This window comes from Pelophylax lessonae (genome assembly GCF_965119305.1).
Source record: "Pelophylax lessonae genome assembly, chromosome: 2".
NCBI lineage: Eukaryota > Metazoa > Chordata > Amphibia > Anura > Ranidae > Pelophylax > Pelophylax lessonae.
In genome coordinates this window covers 259481701-259503240 of record NC_138769.1, presented here as the reverse complement: position 1 = coordinate 259503240, position 21540 = coordinate 259481701, and the positions used below count along the sequence as shown (strand labels likewise).

Here is a 21540-nt window from a genome sequence, read left to right as displayed (position 1 = left end):
GTGTTTTTAGCGCCCTCCGACCCGCTAGTGTGAATGAGCTCCTAGTCTTTTATGATTCTAACTCTGGATATAATTGCAGGAAAATTAATCTGTTTTTATACCATTATTGGAAGTAATGTACAAAGAAATAATACAGCTTTGCAAGTTTTTATGCTTTTGGTGTATTTTATGAGAGTTGGCTTTAGTCAGGTAGTTTCTTTTGCAGCTATCATTTGCTGTGATTGCTGAAAATAATGGCCATTGGGGTAAATAACATTTGTTACTACTTAACATTTCGATACCATTGTGATATTGAATATTTTTTTTTTTTTTTCTTTTTTCAATTAGTGAATCGTCATCATCATGTTTACTCAGAAGAACATTGTAAGAGACCATTGGGGTTTTCTACTTCTATGCCTTTCAACCTTCATTGCTGCTAGCTATGGTAAGTCGTGTGTGTTTGTCTGGGGGAAAAAGTCCATACATCATTAATAAGAACGGTTTGTGTGACCTCAATATAGCCTGGCAACCAAAGAAAGTGGACTGGAATGCGCATGCATGAACAGCTTCACTGTACTAATCAGTGAGGGCACTAGATGCCTTTTGAGCATGTCTGTGTGGCTGTTTCATTCAAAATGGCGAATAGAGCAATGAATTTGCATCAAATTTTGTGTGAGCTTGAGCATTCCACCACAGAAACTATTTGGATGATTCAGAAGGCTGTTAGGGACAGCAATGAGTGGATGCAATGAGTGCAATGCAAAAAAGCTTCAAAGATGGTTGAAAATCTGTTAAGTGTTTTATTGTCTGGGAAGGTCTGCAACAAGTCAAGCACCTGAGAATGTTTAATGTGTATAGGCTGCAATCAACAAAGATTGGCGACTGTCTGTGAGAGCTAGAAGCTGATCTGGGGATAACAAAAATGACTGTCTTTGAGACAGACTTTGATGTCCCAAGGTGCCTACTTTGTAGGGGACTGAGGTGTCATTGTTCTATTGTTCTGTCTTTTGTCTCATTTGCATCCCTCCCCCAAGGTCCAGCACTTCTATTGCATGCTAAATTCTGACTTTTAAATGCTAGATGGCTACAGTGTCTTGAAAAAAGTATTCATACCCCTTGACATTTTCCAAATTTTGCCATGTTACAAACATAAATGAATTTTATGTGTTCAACCAACACAAAGTGGCATATAATTGTGAAGTGGAAGGAAAATTATAAATGGTTTACAAATCTCTGAAAAGTGTGGCATGCATTTTTATTAAGCCCCCTTTTACACTGATACCCCTAACTGAAATCTAGTGGAACCAATTGCCTTCAGAAGTCACCTAATTAGTAAATAGGGTACATCTGTGAGTAATTTATTCTCAGTATAAATACAATTGTTCTGTGAAACCCTCAGAGGTTTGTTAAGGAACCTTAGTGAACAAACAGCACTATGAAGGCCTATGAAAACACCAGACAGGTCAGGGATAAAGTTGTGGAGAAGTTTAAAGCAAGGTTGGGTTACAAAAAAAATTTGCAGAGATCCACAGCTCAGGTGGAAGAATCTGCTCACAGGACAACGATTATTCATGCACTCCACAAATCTGGCCTTTATGAAAGAGTGGCAAGAAGAAAGACATTGTGCAAAGAAAGCCATAAGAAGTCCCGTTTGCAGTTTGCAAGAAGCCATGTGGGGGACTTAGCAAACATGTGGAAAAAGGTGTTCTGGTCAGATGAGACCAAAATTGAACATTTTGGCCTAAAAGAAAAATGTGGAGAAAACTAACACTGCACATAAACCCAAACACACCATCCCCCCATGAAACATGGTTGTGGCAACATCGTGCTGTGGGGATGCTTTTCTTCAGCAGGGACAGGAAGCTGGTCAGAGTTGATGGGAAGATGGATGGCGCCAAATACAGGGAAATCTTAGAAGAAAACCTGCAAAAGATTTGACTGGGGCAGCGGTTCACCTTCCAGCAGGACAATGACCCTAAACATACAGCCAGAGCTACAATGGAATGGTTTAGATCAAAGCGTATTCATGTGTTTAGAATGGCCTAGTCAAAGTCCAGACCTAAATCCAATTGAGAATCTGTGGCAAGATTTGAAAGTTGCTGTTCACACACTCCTCATCCAATCTGCTAATTTGCAAAGAAGAATGGGCAAAAATTTCACTCTAGATGTGCAAAGCTGGTAGAGACATGCCCAAAAAGACTTGCAGCGATAATTGCAGTGAAATGTGGTTCTACAAAGTAGTGACTCAGGGATGCTGAATACAAATGCACGCCACACTTTTCAGATATTTGTAAAAATTTTTTAAAACAATTTATCATTTTGGTTCTACTTCAGTGAACCAAATATATATACACGTTTTGGTTGTAACCTGACAAGACAATATGTGGAAAATTTTAAGGGGTATGAATACTATTTCAAGGCACTGGATCTGGATATCGACTTAAAAGTTATAATATCTATATACAAACTTGTATGGTCGGGTTGAGAAGGGGGGGGGGGGGTGAGGGAACTGCACCCAAAAGGTTTTTTACCTTTTTAATGCACAGAATACACTACAGAGGTTCTAAAGGCGGAAGAATTAATATTTATTTTTATTTTTTTAACTACCTTAATGAATTCAATGCATTAGGGTAAAAAACTTTCTGGGTGCAGCTTCCCCCTCGACCCCCCCCTCTTATTCTTACCTGAGTCCCATCTCAAGCCATCCATGTGCATCAGAGCAGCAGCTCTCCTGGGTCTCTTTCCTCATTGGCTCACACAGTGCTACTGTAAAAAACAACCAAATTAGGTGAGAGCGGAGGATGGTGCCGAGCCATTCTCTGTGTGAATAGACAATGTACATTCACAATAGCACAGGAGTGAGCCTGCTGGAGTGCTCCTATAGCAAGAGGCTTGCTATTGGGGGCACTTGGCTGGGGGGGAGGAGGCAAGAACTCCAGTGGGGGCCCAAAAAGGACTGAGGCTGCTCTGTGCTATGGTTTTGTTTAGCTTGTTTGTTTGTATTGTTTGTTACTAAAAATAAATAAATAAAAAGTAAACCTTTTTAGAATCCCCTTAGGCCCCGTTCACACTGGGGCGATTCGACTTGCCGGGGCGACCTAATAGGTCGCGGCGCGCTGCTCACACCGCGACCTCGGAGCGGCCGGCACGGACTTCATAACATTGAAGTCTATGCAGGTTGCTCCGGGTCGCCCCAAAGAAGCTCCGGACCCTTTTTCTAAGTCGGAGTGACTTGTGTCGCTCCTTTTTAGAACGGGTCCACAGCTTCTCTATGGCAGGCGACCTACGGCAACCTGTCAGGCGACCAGGTCGCCTGACAGGTCGCCCCAGTGTGAACTGGGTCTAAGTGCCGGGTCACGCTTGTGCGATGCCGGAAGGCTGCGAATTCGCAGCCTATTCCCGCATTGCATCCGCACATCTGGCAGTTCACACTGCCATATGCGATACTCAGGGGGTGTCAATTAGATGTTAACGACACCTCCAGTTTGATCGCATATCGCAGGGCGATCTGACAGTTCGCACGGGATCGGATCGTACAAGTGTAAACCACTGTGCGATCCGATCCTGATGCGGCTGAAAAAGTGTCCTGTGCGTGTTTGCTGCAGATACAGTGCGAATTCAGCCATACAAAGTGTATGGCTGAGATCGCATGTAATGAAGGAGCAGTGCACTCCGAATTGCATGCAATCTCGCAAGGCGCACATATGTGAACCGGCCCTTAAGGTAAAAGACATTTAGCCTAAGGCCCATTTCACACTTGTGCGACTTGTCCTGTGATTTGGGACTGCAAAGTTGCATGACAATGAGTACCATTCATATCTGTACGACTTCAAGTCGCAACGACTTCAAAGAAGTCCCTGCACTACTTTGGGCCGATTTTTTTTTTTTTTTTTTTTTAAATGCGTTTGAGGTCCAAAGACATACATTGCTTCAAGTCCAGGTAAAATCTCATTAAAATCGCGTGACTTTTAGGTTGCATAAGTGTGAAAGGGGCCTTACAGCTACCTTAATTGTTTTAAGCAAGCCTGGTTTGATGGATAATAATGCTCTTTGGTGAGTTGGGAATTTGTATTGTTGTAATCTTACAGTATGTATAAAATGTTTTAGCAAATGCTTTATCAGTGGGCACTCCTACCATATGTGTCAGGGTCCCTTTTTAACATATGACCTCTCCAGCAGACATCAGAGACAGTTGGATACATGTGCTTTAAGATGATCAGGGTATCTACACCAAAAATTAAATCTGAATCCCTTTTTCCTGAGCTCCGGTTGCTATTGATGGCTTATGGGTTAGTATAAAGCATTTTTTCCACTCCTGAGAAGGAATCGCAGTTTCACGTTCATTTTCCCATACCGATGCATAACTAGGTAGCCCTGGGTGGGCTAAAGAGGAAAAAATGTAATATGCTTGAGAACGCATGAGATGAAGAGGTATTCCCTAAGACTCGTTCATCAAAAGCTGTTGGAGGAGACTGAAGTGCGAAAATATTTGGAACAGATTGAATGAAGGAGATACGTGTTGTGTGTTTTTTTTTTTTTTTTTTTTTTTTTTTTTTTTTATGAAACCATGAGTCTGTTGGCAATCTCGTTTGTAAGCTGCCAGATATAAGAGAAGGGTCAGTTTGTAAGACTTGGGATATTCTGTAGTAATCTTTAAGTCCAAGGGCCAAAGATATTGCCCTGGGAAACAGGTGGAAAAGCTAGGTTACCACAAAAAGAGGTGTCATAGAGCTAAGACATTGTGAAAACGTCAGATTTGTAAGTTTGGTCTCACAAAGAAAGTGTTTGCTTTGTGTTATCTGGAAGATATTCTATAGTGGTTAAAAGATAAGGAGAGATCCATGGTAAAGCCAAGGGATCTGTAGAGGTCATGTTTTTAAGATGAACCTTTTTGCTTTGCGGAAATTTGATTAAATCAGTCAACATTTGAATAAGAACCTCTGAATTCTGATGAAGAGCCATGTTAGCAGCACCTTCTCCTCCCTTCTTCAGTAACTCAAGTACTTTATATCGGAGCCTGAGATGTTTGTGCCAAAGAAAAGTAGAGAACATCTGTTGGAGCTTTCACAGATCTGACTGAGAAACTTTTAATTTGATTGTTTGAAATAGGTAGAAAAATCTCGGATTGGCATCCATTTTAAAAACATTTATGCAGGCTAGCCAGGATAAGTGTTTATCCCTTTCACTGCCAGGTCCATACATCCACCAGGATTGTGTGTAAAACTGACAACCAGGCTCCTGCCTGTTGGGTGGAAGCATTCTGCCCTATTGCTTCCACACCCCCCCCCCCCAAGTAATGCCCCCCCCCCCCTCTATGTATTCCAGGCTCTGCTTGCCCATCAACAGGCCCGGAAACCGACATGGCTGGTGCCAGTGGGTGGAGGGTGGGCAGACATTCTCTTTTTCTCTTTCTCCTCTCGCTCTCTTTCTCTCTCGCTCTCTTTCTCTCTCGCTCTCGCTCTCTCTCTCTCTCGCTCTCTTTCTCTCTCGCTCTCTTTCTCTCTCGCTCTCTTTCTCTCTCTTTCGCTCTCTTTCGCTCTCTTTCGCTCTCTTTCTCTCTCTTTCGCTCTCTTTCTCTCTCGCTCTCGCTCTCTTTCTCTCTCGCTCTCGCTCTTTCTCTCTCGCTCTCGCTCTTTCTCTCTCGCTCTCTCGCTCTCTCGCTCTCTCGCTCTTTCTCGCTCTTGCGCTCTTTCTCGCTCTTGCGCTCTTTCTCGCTCTTGCGCTCTTTCTCGCTCTTGCGCTCTTTCTCGCTCTTGCGCTCTTTCTCGCTCTTGCGCTCTTTCTCGCTCTTGCGCTCTTTCTCGCTCTTGCGCTCTTTCTCGCTCTTGCGCTCTTTCTCGCTCTTGCGCTCTTTCTCGCTCTTGCGCTCTTTCTCGCTCTTGCGCTCTTTCTCGCTCTTTTTCTCTTTCTTGTTGGTGACCCGGAAAGCGACGTGTATGATAACCCTTTCGAGTCACATTGTCACTTTCCCCAGGTTAGCATACCCGGGAAGGAATGTAATGTAATTCATTCAGTGAAGCACAGAGGAGACCTACAGGGTCTTTAGTTTACCCCTGCTAAGTGTTCCATAATTATAACCTACAGTAGGGGGGTAGTGGGTAACCTTGATGTGTGCCATTTTTAATAGAAAACTTAGACAAGAGCGTTCCATTAACCCTAAAATATAAGTTCACCTTTTTTGACAAAAAAATAAATGCTCTTCTTTTTTTTTTTTTTGGTTAAAAAAAAAAAGTGCATTTTATTTTTTGTTGCAGGAGCCTGTAAAGCATTGCACCAGCAGATCACTGATGCCATACCTTATATGAGCAAGCCAATGCACTGACCGCATCCATGAACTAAGCTGCGGTAGTTCATTGAGAACTGATGTCTGTAGGGAATTTGTAGTTTTCTAGTCATAGAACACAGTTTTTTAAAATTGTGACAGCTAGCGGGGGGAGAAGATCCCCCGCTAGCTGTCGGAGCAGGGGCCAGTTCATTCATAACATGTATTACATGAATATGGGTGTAACATGTTATGAAAGATGAACTTATCCTTTGAACCTGGGAGAGGGTGAAGAATATCAGGACATGATATAGGAAGTAATTTTAGGCCTGAGGCCAATTTATGAGAGGGGAAAGCTCTAAGAATTCCCAATTCACTTTATTTAATGCATTATCAGGATCGATTGAGAGATGGCCCAAATGTATATCATGCATGAGCAATATCGTTTTTTATGCTGTTATCCTTTTCCTCTTTTCCATTTACCAAGCCCACCTGGTCAAAATAAATGAGTTGTGGTAAAATTGGTTTTAGAGGATATCTTTAAGATCTACTCCAGTCAACAAGATTGAACAAAAGTTGGAGCATAGTGAATGGTCCTTTCCTCATTTTGGAATTGGTGTAATATGGGCTTTGCATTACTGTAGTGGAAACCTGGAGCCCTGTGGTAGTGAGTTAACGACTTTAGTCAATAATGGAAGGAAATTGGAATAAAAAGTTTTATAAAATTTGAGCGTAAAACCCACCAGGTTGGGCGTTCTTGTTTGAGTTTGATAGTGACAGCTACCCTCGCTTCTGTAAAATGGTAATCCCAAGGCTGATCTAGTTTCCTTTTCTCTAAAGGGTAGGGAATTTATCTATGATGTGTTTTGCCATTTGGTCTCTCTGGGACCCTTCTTTATTCTCGAATTGAGGGACAGGACTATTGTACAGATCCTTGTAAAAAGGCTTAAAATTTGATTGCCATGATGGGATATAATTATTATTCTCTATAGAAAGAAAAGGGTTATGGAGTAGCCAACATAACCCCCCACAGCGACCATCTCCTAAAAGACCATGCAGGCATTAATGAATTCAATTAAGCTTTACTACAAAAATAGCATTAAAAAGTACAACCAACTATCAAAAATGTCACCCCTCACCTTTGCCATTAAGAACAAGACAACATTGTTTGTAATAAACACAAGTTGGGTCCGGACGTGAAGCATGTTGGGTTAAAGGCAATAGCCTGCAAATATCTTAATGTTCAAAGAACGATCTATGTAGGTATGAACATGCGTTCATATATCCCACTGCTCTAATTTCTTAAAATATTGCAAAGAATCTGAGTGCACCAGCTACTCTATCGGAGAGATGTAAATTCCATGAATAATCAGTGCACGTATTATCAGTCCAAAGGTTGTAATTGCACAAGTAAATAAAGGCGTAAACATAGCAAATAGTTACAAGCCAATATATATCTGTAAAGGCAACATAGTTAGTCTGGTTGAAAAAAAGACACCAGTCCATCTAGTTCAACCAAGAAAGGCAAAAAAACCCCAGCAAAGTATGATCCAATTTGCTCCAGCAGTGAAAAAATTCCTTCCTGATCCCCCAAGAGGCAATCGGATATTCCCTGGATCAACTTTACCTATAAATATTGTTGGGGTTAAGGTTCTCAGGAAAGCTGAGAAATGACAAGCAGCCATCTTTGTAGCAGAGCTCAATGGCAGTTAAATATCGGCCAGAAGAAGAAACAGTGTAGCAACAGCTTTAACCGCTTGAGCTCTGGAAGGTTTTACCCCCCTTAAGCACTTGCCGACCAGGCACCGTAGTTATATTGCAGCAGTTCGGCTCTGTTATACGAAACGGCGTACATGTACGTTGTCTTGTGTAGCAGTTAGTGGGGGCTCCCCATGGAGACAGAACGGCGGTCTGCCGATGTAATCACAGCAGACAGCTGTTCTGTTAGTGATGAACAGAGGGATCCTGTGTTCTTCCTATTTAGGAACACAGGTCTCTGTATTCATCCAGGGAATACAACCCCCACACAGTTGGAGAGCATCCCCTAGGCACACATTTAACCCTTTGATCGTCCCTGGTGTTAACCTCTTCCCTGCCAGTGTCGTTAGCACAGTAACAGTACATATTTTTAGCACTGATTACTGTAGTAATGTCACTGCTCCCCCTCCAAAAGGGTAAAAAAAAGGAAGGTGTCCGATCTGTCCGCCGCAATTTTTTAGTCCCGTTAAAAATCGCTGATGGCCGCCATTACTATAATAAAAAAAAATAAATCTTTCCCATAATTTGTGGACGCGATTAACTTTTGTGCAACCAATCAATATACACTTTTTTTTTTTTTTACCACAAATATGTAGCAGGATACATATTGGCCTAAAATTATGAAAAAAATGTAGATTTTTTTTTATTTATTTTTATTATTGTTATTATGGGGAATGTTTTAGAGCAAAAAGTAAAAAATAGAGTTTTTTTTTCTTCAGAATTGTCGCTCTTTGTTTTATAGCGCAAAAAAACAAAAATTGCAGAGGTGATCAAATACCACCAAAAGAAAGCTCTGTTTGTGGGAAAAAAAAGGGACATCAGTTTTATTTTGGTACAGCATCATACGACCACGCAATTGTCAGTTAAAGCAATCCAGTGCCGTATCGCATAAAATGGCCTGGTCATTAAGGGGGTAAAACCTTCTGGTGCTTAGGTGGTTTATGACCAAGCCATTTTTTGCGATAGGGCACTGCATTGCTTTAACTGACAATTGCGTGGTTCTGTGACGCTGCACCCAAATAAAATTGTCTTTCGCTCCCCCCCCCCCCAAAGCAAATAGAGCTTTCTTTTGGTGGTATTTGATCACCTCCCCCTGTTTTTTTTTTTGGTTATAGCGCAAAAAAAAAAAAAAAAATATATATATATTTTTTTTTTTTTTTACTTTCTGCTATAAAACCTACCAATAAGAACAAAATGTAAACAATCTAATTAATTTTATTCATCAGTTTAGGCCAAAATGTATTCTGCTACATGTTTTTGGTAAAAAAAAATCCCATTCAGTGATCGGATGAGAGCGGACAGGCGGTCCGCTCTCATCCGATTCCCCCCCCATAGAGGGCAGCGGGGGCTGAGACACCTCCCTCTCCACTCTGCAAGCGGAGACGGAGCTGTCATCCGCCGGCGGCGGAGGCGGACCGTGTGAAAGAGGCCTATGTGTGCTCCTAGGGAGTGCTTTCTAACTGTGGGGGCATTGAATGTACTAGAGCAGTGATGGCAAACCTTAGCACCCCAGATGTTTTGGTACTACATTTCCCATGATGCTCATGCACTCTGCAGTGTAGTTTAGCATCATGGGAAATGTAGTTCCAAAACATCTGGGGTGCCAAGGTTCGCCATCACTGTACTAGAGGAAAAGAGATCTGTGTTTCTGCTTAGCTGAAACGCAAGATCTCTTTTCCTCTTGTTTACATAGGCAGACCTCCGTTCTGTCATTCCGTGGAACGATCGGTGGGTCCCGGCTGCCATTGCGGCTGCCCGACCAGCTGATTGGCTCCTGCTGTGTCTAATCGTAGTTGGAACGGCAGTCCGGCGGCACACGCTACCCCGAAATCCCGTGCACAAAATAATTTACATGATTAAGTGCAGCTGGGCCGCCCTGCCACAGTATATACATGGCAGGCGGGCAGAAGTGGTTAGAGATAATGTAGCCCATGAAGATGTTAAAGAAAAAATATGTAGCATTTTTCAACCTAAATGCTTGAGTCTAGCATAGCTATTGCTACAAATGATAAATGCAGTTGAAAGCCCATGCATGCTGACAAGTTTGTGCACACAGAGGCTTGAGATGACGGAGTAGTGTAATTCATCACGGGTCACACAAACATTAAACACATTGTTAGAAAGCAGAGCATACTTCCAATCCACCAGCCAGTGTCTTACATGTAGCAATTACCTAAAGCCGACATCAACACTCTTCGTCTGCTTTTTATTATGCTGCTTACCCGAGATTCACATTGCTAACATAGCCTCATGTGCACTCTGTTTATGACGCATTAAAGTGGTAGTAAACCGCAGAAAAAAAAATAAAATTAGGCCCCGGGTAGTTTGTCATGCACCCCATACTGGCACATTATGACAGACTTACCTGAAAACTATGCCCTCCAGCGGCATGCTGTCACTGCTGTAAGAGCGTCCATCTTCACCTGGTCTTCCTTCTGGGTTCGCGGGCTATGACTAGCCGAGCCGGATGGCACGGTCTATTCAGAGCCCATTTGCATGTGCCGGTGACATCACTGGCTGCTTCTAAAGTAAATCTCTCCTAAACAGTGCACATGTAGGAGATATTTTAGTGTACCAATAGGTTAGGCTTGCTTATAGGTAAAAATCAACAAAAGGAGTTTACTCCCACTTTAAGTCAATCCTCAGCTGCTCAATTCTCATCTTGGCATTGATATAGCTCCAGCTAGCGTTCAACGCGTTTCGCCAGTGTGGTGTAGCTGGTTTGATCAGGACGCAAAGGGCTGTGCAAATCCTCCTCTTTCTACATATTCGGTATCTCCCCCTTACACTCAAAGGTAACCTTTCCCTGTTCTAGAGTTTTTTACATTCAGCTGCAATTGAAATGAAAGGACACAAATGAGAAAGCCAAAACCCCAAACTAATTGTTGTAATACTGTATTACACACTAATCAAATTAGAACTACTGCTAGAAATCCAACAATTTAAAGCTCCAGTTGTTTTGATCTCTGTTCTAAAAAAATAAAAAATCAGGGGCGTCTTTTTCGCTCCAGAAATTCTCCACTCTTTAAGGGAAGGTTTAAAACGTATATTCCCTTCACTTTCAATCCCTCAATTGTGCTACTCATGTCAGTGGCTGAACTACCAGGGTTGCAGCAGTCGCACTTACGACTGGGCCCTGCAGTTCCGCAACTGGAGGGGGCCCCACCGTGAGGGGCTCGCCTGTTCTGGCTGTGCTACTGTCGATCTCGCGCCCGTCTGTTTGTTCCGCCGTGCGAGGGGTCAGCTGCTGAGGGGAGGCTGAGCACCATATCATTGGTGCCTGGAGCACCCTGCCTATCCTCTCCAGAAGTCCATCTGTGTACGGAGGCAGAGGTGGGCACTGACAGTCAGCTGGCACCAATAGACTGAAAGTGGGGAGAGCTCTCCCCTCTGCAAGGAGACACTATGACAGAGGAATCCCTGCAGACACATGAACACTGAGGGGGAATCTCCTTGATGACCAAGTAAGTGAACTGATTCCATCCTCCACCACCTCTGCCTTTTACTGATCACCCCCCCCCCCCACTGGGGGATAGAGATGAGATCTGTGGTGGTGTTGGTGGGGGTTGACACTACCATCACCACTAATCCCACCCCCACCTCAGTGCCACTGCTGCCACCCCCTTACCACAACTGCCACTGATCCCACCCCCCCTTCACCACCACCACTGATTTTCCCCCCCCTCACCACCACCGCTGCCACTGACCCCACCCTCCCTCACCACCACCACCGCTGCCACTGATCACCCCCCTCACCACCACTGCCACTGATCACCCCCCTCACCACCACTGATCCCACCCCCACTCACCACAACCACTGCCACTTATCATTCACCCCCCTCACCGCTACCACTGATCCCACCCCGCCTCACTGACACTGATTCCACTCCTCTCACCACCGCCACTGTCACTGATCGCACTCCCTTTACCACCACCGCTGATACTGATCCCACCCTCTTCACCACAGCTGCCACGAATCACCCCCTCACTGCCACTCATCCCACCCCCCCTCACCACAACCACCACGGGCACTTATCCCAGCCCCCCCCACCACCACCGCTGCCACTAATCCCACCACCACTGCCACTAATCACCCCCCTTACCACTGATCCCACCCCCCCTCACACCCACCGCTGCCACTGATCGCACTCTCTTCACTTTCGCTGATACTGATCCCACCCCCCCCCCACCACCACTGCCACTGATCCCACCCCCCCACCACCACTGCCACTGATCCCATCTCTATTCCCCACCACTGCTGCCACTCATCCCACCCCCCTCACCACCACTGCTACTCATCCCATCCCTCCACCACAGCTGCCAGTGATCCCACCCCCACCACTGCCTCCCCCCCTCCCCACCACAAAAACTTCTGCTGCCACTGAACACCCCCCTCACCACTACCACTGCCACTGATCCCACCTCCCTTCACCACCACCGCTGCCACTGATCCCGCCTCCCTTCACCACCGCTGCTGCCACCCTACCCACGCTCTTCACCACCACTGCTACTCATCCATCACTGCTACCACTCATCCCATCCCACTACTGATGCCACTCATCTCATCTCATCCCATCCCATCCCACCATGGCTGCCACTCATCCCATCCCATCCCACCACGGCTGCCACCCATCCCACCACGGCTGCCACCCATCCCACCACGGCTGCCACTCATCCCATCCCATCCCACCACGGCTGCCACTCATCCCATCCCATCCCACCACGGCTGCCACTCATCCCATCCCATCCCACCATGGCTGCCACTCATCCCGTCCCACCACTGCTGCCACTCATCCCATGCCACCACCGCTGACACTCATCCCATCCCATGCAACCACCGCTGACACTCATCCTATCCCATCTCATCATTGCTGGCACTCATCCCATTCCATCCCACCCCACCACTGCTGCCACTCATTCCATCCCATCCCACCACTGCTGCCACTCATCCCATCCCATCCCATCCCATCCCACCACGGCTGCCACTCATCCCATCCCATCACAGCTGCCACTCATCCCATCCCACCACGGCTGCCACTCATCCCATCCCATCCCACCACGGCTGCCACTCATCCCATCCCATCCCACCACGGCTGCCACTCATCCCATCCCACCACGGCTGCCACTCATCCCATCCCACCACGGCTGCCACTCATCCCATCCCACCCCACCACGGCTGCCACTGACCCCCATTTCATTCCCCCCCCATCACTACCACCACTGCTGTGACTCATTCCAACCCCATGCTCCAGGGGACACGTGCCTTACCCCTGTACACCTGGATAGGAGGGGTGGCGGGGCAGCATTTAGAGGATCCAATCCCCTCTCTGCTGCAGGAAGAAAATGGAGGGGGATCAGTTTCTCTATATGCCGACCCTCCTATCCAGGTGTACATGGGTGATGCATGGGGCTGGGTCGCTCCGGAGGGCCATTCATGGTTTCTTGCACCGGGGGCCCTGAAGATTCTAGTTACACCTTGACTCATGTTGTTGTTTTCAAGCCATGGCTACAGATTTTTTTTTTTTTTTTTCTTTAGCATCTACAAGATTGCTACAATTGGTGTTATCTATAGAGCAGTTGCTACATTGTTTCTTTTGCTGGCAAATATTTACTACCATTCAGCTCTGTTACAAAGACTGCTGCTTATCATTCCTCAGCTTTCACGGCTATAAATTGGCTTGTAACTACATGCTTGGTTTATGCATCTATTTACTTGTGCGATTACCATCCCTGAGCTGGCAACTCAAGGCAGTTTCAAAGGAACAATACATGCATTGATTATTCATGGAATTTAGGTCTCTAAATACACATCAAAAAATGTTGAAACGGGTGCTTTAACCACTTGCCGACCGCCTACTGCATATTTACTACAGCAGGTCGGCTCCATCACACGAAACGGTGTACCTGTACGTCCTTTCGTACAACTGTCGCTGGGGGGCACGCGCGTGCTGATTGGACACAGGGGATGCCAGTTAGCGGCCACCTGCGATAGTTCCCCAGAGAGGCAGAATGGCGATAGTCAGAGCAACCCCCACACAGTTGGCAAGCACCAGCTAGGCACACAGTACAGTAACAGTGCATATTTTTAGCACTGATTACTGCAATGTCACTGGTTCCCAAAAAAGTGTCAGGTGTCTGAATTGTCCGCTGCAATGTCGCAGTCCCGCTAAAAATCGCTGATCATCACCATTACTAGTAAAAGGAAAAAAAAAGTAAATAAATCTCCCATAGTTTGTAGATGTGATTGGTTTGTGCAAAAGCTATCAATAAATGTTTATAGGGATTTCTCCCCTATGGGGTTCCACCACTATTGCTCTTTACTCATCAGCCATACTGGTGATATGGTGATAAATGTAGTTTAACAAATGATGTTTCAGATGCTTCATAGAGTACACGTAATTTTGACCTTGCTAAAGTTATAGCTGGAATAAGAAAAACCAGTGGGGAAAAGTGTTTGTCTGCTGTTTTTTTTTATACTGAATAAAGACCCCCTCAAAAAAAACGCTTTGAACGCCTCTGGTACATTAACAAACAAAAGTAAAATTCCCAGTTCAATTTGCTAGCCAGTTTGCTTACCAACCAGATTAACCTGTCTAACAGTTTGCGTCAAAACAGGGGCTTAGTTAGCACACATTTGCAAACGCATGTGAAAGCTGCAGGGCCACTTCACGGCTCCCTGTATACCTGCAGTCCTAACTCTAATGAATTTATAAGAGCCTCTGGTACATTGAGGAGAATATATCTAAATCGCGGCCAGTTAAAAAAAGTTTTCAATTGCTTCTGTAATCTTGCGACAACACTCATCATCTGTTTTCAGCGAATCATTAAGACGCCAGGTCTACTCCGACTTAGGCAGATGGGGTACCACCAAAGTAAGGAGAGCTGGGGAATGATCAGACCATATCAAATTATCGATATTGCAGGTCACCGACCACTCCTAAGAGGCTATGGTCTACAGAAATACATCAAGATAGCTAAAGGATTGGTGGGTTAAAGAAAAATATGTAATTCCTAGTTTTGTGGATGGAGTATCTTCCTAATAATCTATCAGATGATTGTCGTGTACATGGGAATGTAGACTGCTCTATTACTGTAAATATAACTTAATATAAAAGAAACACCAATTCAATTGGTAGTTAAATGGCCGCGGCACTTTTATTGGCATAAATAATGGATAAATGAATAAATAATTCAAATAACTTTATTAATTCTAAAATTCTAATAAATATTGAATAAATTCAAACTCCAAATAAATATGCAAATAAAATTATCGCTTAGTCATATAAAACTCAAGCAAATAAATCAGGCAAATTAAATCAGAAGTCCCCCCCTTTCAATAAGGGTGACAAGCCACATAAAAGTGCTGGCGACAGGGGTGGGTGGGAGGGGAGCTCGATATGCCGTACTAGACTAACTAAGCCTGGAGCCCTCGCGCAGCTGCTTACATAGCCCTATTTGATCACGTGACGGAAGCTTATAAGGTCACATGTTCTCCCGTATGACGCAAAGTCACGTTTCTGCCGCCTAAAGGCCCCCTGCGCGCCGCGCGTGGCTTAAAGGTATATTCAAAAATTCTTCTTCTTTTTTTTTTTAATTTCTTTATTTAAACGCACAGCGGCAGCCACAATCCCATGCAGCGAGCCGTGTACTGCACCTCGCTTGCCATGGTAATGTATACTGCACTATTACTGTAAATATAACTTAATATAACCAACACAATTCAATTGGTAGTTAAATGGCCGCGGCACTTTTATTGGCATAAATAATGGATCAATAAATAAGTAATTCAAATGACTTTATTAATTCTAAAATTCTAATAAATATTGAATAAATTCAAACTCCAAATAAATATGCAAATAAAATTATTGCTTAGTCATAAACTCAAGCGAATCAATAAATAAATCAGAAACTCAAGCGAATCAATAAATAAATCAGAAGTCCCCACCAGCCGCATTTTGTTTGCAACAAAATGCGGCCCAACCCAGCACCACGGCCATTTCAATAATATTTTGCAAGCCTAAATTAAAGATATCTAGGCCAACATCTGACAGATGAATGCCATCCTGTCTATATAGGCCCGAAAAAAAAAAAACCCTTCAAGATGAACGTGTCGATACGAAAAAATTCCAACAGACGGGGCGAATTTCGCAATTGAATGGTTGACTCTCCTTCGAATCTTATTTAGTGGACGGAGTTCGGGAGACGCCAACCAAACAAAATGAGGCACTATTTACGAAAATACCACAGAAGACCCTGGGAAGAATGATTTTTAACAAAACTAAATCACGTTTTATCATTAACATTAACTCCTAAAGTCTTACATTTACCAACGTCGTTGCCACCCAAGTGTATGATTATCTCATTTATGGCCTTTACCTTCGTTGTTAATCTATAAATGTGCGTGAAAAGGTTAGACCATTGTAGACCCCGTATGCCTTCCCACAAAACCTGAAAGGAGGTAAAGATAAACTGGATGTATAACACCGTTGACATGCTCTCTTATGGGCCCAATATATAAAGGAATGTCCAATAATCCAAATGCACACATCACTTTACCAACTGACAAATTCAGTGGTCTCAGCCACTGATCTGCCTGTGAACGCAAAGCTGAAAGGATTGCCGGACCAGTGTGTCTCTTGGCTTCCAGGCACAATAGACACAGCACAGCATGGCAACGTCTCACCTGGCATGTGGAATAGGTTCTGGGGATCTCGGGCGGCGCAGGAGAAGAGACGGTAGCAGCGAAAGAGGAGGAGGAGAGGGAGGATGGAGGAGGAGGAGGAGAAGAGGCAGCAGGCCAGCTTGCAATCCGTGGCGGTACAACTAAATCTACACGGGTGCCACGGGTTGCATGCGTAACGGCCGTCAGAAGGTTCACCCAGTGGGCAGTAAAAGTGATATACCTTCCCTGCCCATGTTGGCTAGACCATGTGTCTGTGTAGATAACACCCCGCTACAATCTGTGGTATTGGGGGTCCACAGGTTTATCACACCAGTTCTACAAATAATTGGCCAGTATCTGTTGTCAATGTGTGTAGCACAGTTAACACAGCAAAAGAGGCCAAATTTTTGCAGGACTAAAATACAATCTTAGAAAAGTATACTGTTAAATAACACCCCACTTCAATATGTGGTATTGGGGGGCACTGGTTTATCACACCAGTTGTTCAAAAAATTGGCCAGTGAGTTTGGCACTGTGTGTATCAGACTTCACTCGGCAAAAGAGGCAATATTGTTGCAGGACACAAATACACTTGTAAAAGTATACTCAGGCTCCAAAAATTGGCTCACATGGTTTGAACTGACTGCAAAGAACGTAGTATATGATTGCTAGAGGTACAGTAGGCGTTCACAGTATACACAAGTTGGTGGCGGGCTGTTTAGGCCGCAAACATGAGCTCACATGGGTTGAACTGACACCTTTTTTTACGCTCCAACATTTGAGCCACAGAAGCCTTTTTTCCAGAAAAACGTGACGATGGCATCATGGAAGGTGGAGTGTTGGACAACTGTGAGGAGACAGGAGAAGGAGAAGAGGCTGGACGGTGAGAGCATGGAGTGTGGCTTTGTGGGTTCTGACAGTTTTTTGCTCCCACTGGGCTTGGTGATGGGATTTCAGGTGCCTTCTTAAGGCAGTTGTCCCTAGGTGAGGGTTGGGCTTACCGCGACTTATGCGTTGACTGCAAAGGCTGCAGATGGCAACACTGGTGTCGGCAACGGACACATTAATAAAAGCCCACACTGCGGAGCAATGTGCCAGCGTCCTGAGAGCGCCAGATGTGACTGTACATGGTTGATGTCTCGCTCCTGATACATTTGCAGTCTGCTTTATACCTCTTCTGCAATGCAAGTTCTGCCTGCCTCTCCTCCCTATCTGCCGGTCCGTCAGTCCGCCAGTTCTACAAATAATTGGCCAGTAACTGTTGTCACTGTGTGTAGCAGAGTTAACACAGCAAAAGAGGCCATATGTTTGCAGGACTAAAATACAATCTTAGAAAAGTATACTGTAAATGACACCCCACTTCAATATGTGGCATTGGGTGGGGGGGCACAGGTTTATTACACCAGTTCTACAAATAATTGGCAAGTAACTGTTGTCACTGTGTGTAGCACTGTTTACACCGTGAGAGGCCAAATTTTTGCAGGACTAAATCACACTCTTAGAAAATTATACTGTTAAATAACACCCCACTTCAATATGTGGCATTGGTGTAGCACACCAGTTCAAAAAATTGGCCAGTGAGTTTGGCGCTGTGTACCAGACTTCACTCAGGAAACAAGGCAATATTGTTGCATGACACAAATACACTTGAAAAAGTTTACTCAGATAACACCCCACTTCAATATGTGGCATTGGGGGGGGGGGGGGGGCACAGGTTTATTAGTCCAGTTCTACAAATAATTGGCCAGTAACTGTTGTCGCAAGAGGCCAATTTTTGCAGGACTAAAATACACTCTTGGAAAATTATACTGTTAAATATTACCCCACTTCAATATGTGGCATGGGGGAGGGGGGCAATTGGTCTATCACACCAGTTATAATACTAATGCATTATAAGTGCTTTTGCCACTGTGTGTAGTGTTGCTGCAGAAACGCTCAGTCTCACCACCACACCTGTCACAATGCTGCACAGTGCACAATGATAGTACTAATCCACTATAATATGCTTTCTACAAAGTATATTATACTGTGGATTACCCTCCCCCCCCCCCTTTTTAGTGCACGGCACAGCAATACCAAAAAATTTGCAGCCCTTTACATGACTTTTGTGGACATTGACAAAGCGATTTCTGTGCGACTGCAGCCGATATTGAACTATCCCTAAAGCAACCACAGGATACCTGGCCCTAACCTGAAAAGAGACTGTAGAAGGCCTATACCAAAATACCAGCCCTGGAAAGGACTTTTGTGGATCTTCAAAGCGCTATATGTGTCTAGCAAACTCTCCCTAATGAGCACAGCAGACCTCTCCCTACACTGGCAGAAAGCGGAATGTGAAATAGCCGCCAGGTCAGGTCTATTTATAGGGTAGGGGGACTGTCCCGTTCCACCTGATGGCTGTGTCATGGGTCAAAGTTCTCCCCAATGTAAACAAATATGGCCGCCGCAAATGACCCCATGCGTCCGAAAATTTGGTGGGTAGCCAACAAGCAAAATTCGCTGCAAACCGACCGCTGGGCGAACCGCAAGGCCATCTTTATTTATCAACAATTTACCTTTCTCCTTGTTTGGGTAAAGGAGTAGCCACTGGTACATTTTTTTTCCAGTTTCACCGGAGTGGAAGCTTTTGGTATCATCTTTTGACTGAGAGTGAGATCTTTTAAAGCACTTCACTACCGGATGACTGCCAAAACAAAAAGAACACTCATGCCTATAACGGCATGATGTTGCCCATTTACATTGAGCCTCATTAAAGGCGTAACAAATACCCTTTTTATGAACTGAGACTGTGCTACTGACAGGCGCAGGTCACGGTTGTTTAGGAAAAGCTGGTTTTTGAGGAGTGATGAGATTTAACCACAAACCAACATCCTTCATCCCCCATTTAATCAAAGAAAAGGAACTCGCTGCTCAAGGTGGTATGAAAGCCTGATGACACACACCGGTGCACGCCCCGGCTCGCCTCCGTGGATAATCAATGAAGAAAAAGAATTGGCTCATCTGGAGTGCAGCCAATTCTTTTTCTTCATCCCCATTTAAGACTGGGATCAACCGCCATCTTTTGGCGGAATGACTCCTCATAACTGAACCATCCGAAACCGCCAAAATTTCTATATGCCTCTAGGATGTTTTCCAGATGCTGAAACAATCCACTACATTTATCGGGCTGTTTCTCACCCAATACAGCTGAAAATATGCAAAAGACCTGAAGCCAATTATAAAAGGATCTAGGAGGGAACCTGCGCTTGTCATCAGCATCATCTTTTTTTTTCATTTTTTGAAATGGAAGTAAAGAAAAGTCAATAAATTCACCTCTCCATATTCTTTCCTTTGTAACATTTGACAAATGAAAGCCCAAAGGAGAGATTTCACATCGTAAAACTTCCTTAAAACATGTAGGAGGAATATTATGAACTGCAAACTCCTTTGCAAGACTGGGCTCCACAGTATCAGCAATATTGACCTGTGAATTGCTAGCCACTGGGTCTGACCATACTCTTGCTACAGGAGGTACTTGAGGAATACTAACTGATAACATTCCTCATCGTTAATACTGGAGATTGCTGACAACAGCTGCGTCAGCAAATGATGAGGTAACTCACCATCCTGAGAGGGCTGGACAGCAGCGGGCATAGGCAAGGGATGATCCCCAGAGGCCTCTATCCTGGAAGGGGCGGTGGGCGGAGCCTCCTGTAGCTGAGGGAGCACAACAGCATCCCTCTGTAAAGGCCTTGGTCCTGGCATAGAACCAGGCCCAGCCTCATTGGAGGGTCACCCACGGCAGGCACTCACCAGGGGGGATGTTCCCTGCCCTACCGCGCCAGGTCCCTGCGCTCTCCCTCCTGCCGCCGGTCCGGGCCGGGGAGGGTGAAGCCCTTCTTCTCCTCTTCTTCTGGAGCCTTCTTCCGCCGCGCCGCCCTGACCTAGCGGCTGGCCGGGCGGGCAGGATGCTCCGCTGCATCTTCCTACTTGCTGGAAGACGACTCCTCTTCGGGCTTGAAAGACATCTTGAGGCCGCCTCGGTCATCTCCCTCTGTTCGGACACCGCCACCGACCTCTTCTCCTGTTCCCGGGCTTGCTCCGGTCTTCTCCTGCTCTCCAGCACCGACTCCGCATCTTCCTTTCTCGAAGGCGCTCCGACCGCTTCTTCGCCCGACAGGCCGAGGCATCTCCGCAGCCAGTCTTCTCCGCCGTCTTCCGCTGCCTTCTCCAGGACTCTTCTGACAAGCGTATTCATGGTTGTTCCGGCGAGCGAGCTCTGTATTTTAGCCGATGAGCTGTACTAGACCAACTGAGCCCGGAGCTCTCACGCAGCTGCTTATATAGCCCTATTTGATCACGCAATGGAAGCTTCTAGAAGGTCACGTGTTCTCCCGTATGACGCAAAGTTACGTTTCTCCGGCCTAAAGGCCCCGTACGTGCCGCGCGCGGCTTAAAGGTATATTCAAAAATGTTTTATTTTTTTTTTTTTAAATTTCTTTATTTAAACGCGCAGCCACAATCCAATGCAGTGAGCCGCGTACTGCGCCTCGCTTGCCATTTCTTTGAATAATTTAGTTTTAGAATAATGGACAGAGGAATGTGGAGCATTCTAAATGAGGTTCAAGGAAGATTAAATTCTCCTCCTGGAGAATGTGGCCTGCATGGTATGTAGATGAACAGGTCATCTGCTCTCTCCACTGGAGAATACTGTAAAGCATCTTGTCAGCACCAAACATCCGCCCTGGAACCGCTCCTTCGCCACTGGGGGAGGCTCTACTCCCTGGAGTGAGCTGGAACAAATGCTATGCAGTTTCAGGAAGCTGGGGGCTCCAGCAACAGCTTAATTGTGAGCACTGTAACCCCTCCCCCCTGATGTGGCCCAGGGCACTAAGCTAAA

General features: G+C 45.2%; 1 protein-coding gene and 1 pseudogene across 4 annotated transcripts in view; one reads left to right on the top strand and one right to left on the bottom strand.

The window, feature by feature from the left end:
• The first annotated feature begins 336 nt into the window (after positions 1–336).
• LOC309548571 (complement component receptor 1-like protein) overlaps positions 337–21540 on the top strand; it is a 588839-nt gene continuing 567635 nt past the window's right edge. For all 3 annotated transcript variants that reach the window (XM_082248544.1, XM_082248545.1, XM_082248543.1), the window contains exon 1: positions 337–424. In XM_082248544.1, the coding sequence (XP_082104670.1) occupies positions 343–424 (82 nt within the window). In that variant the 5' untranslated portion in view covers positions 337–342. The remainder of the gene's footprint in view (positions 425–21540) is intronic.
• LOC309546660 lies at positions 15931–20898 on the bottom strand (annotated as a pseudogene). The gene is made up of 2 exons: positions 20585–20898; positions 15931–16549 (listed from the first exon to the last, which is right to left on the bottom strand). The product of its transcript is annotated as an uncharacterized misc_RNA (transcript).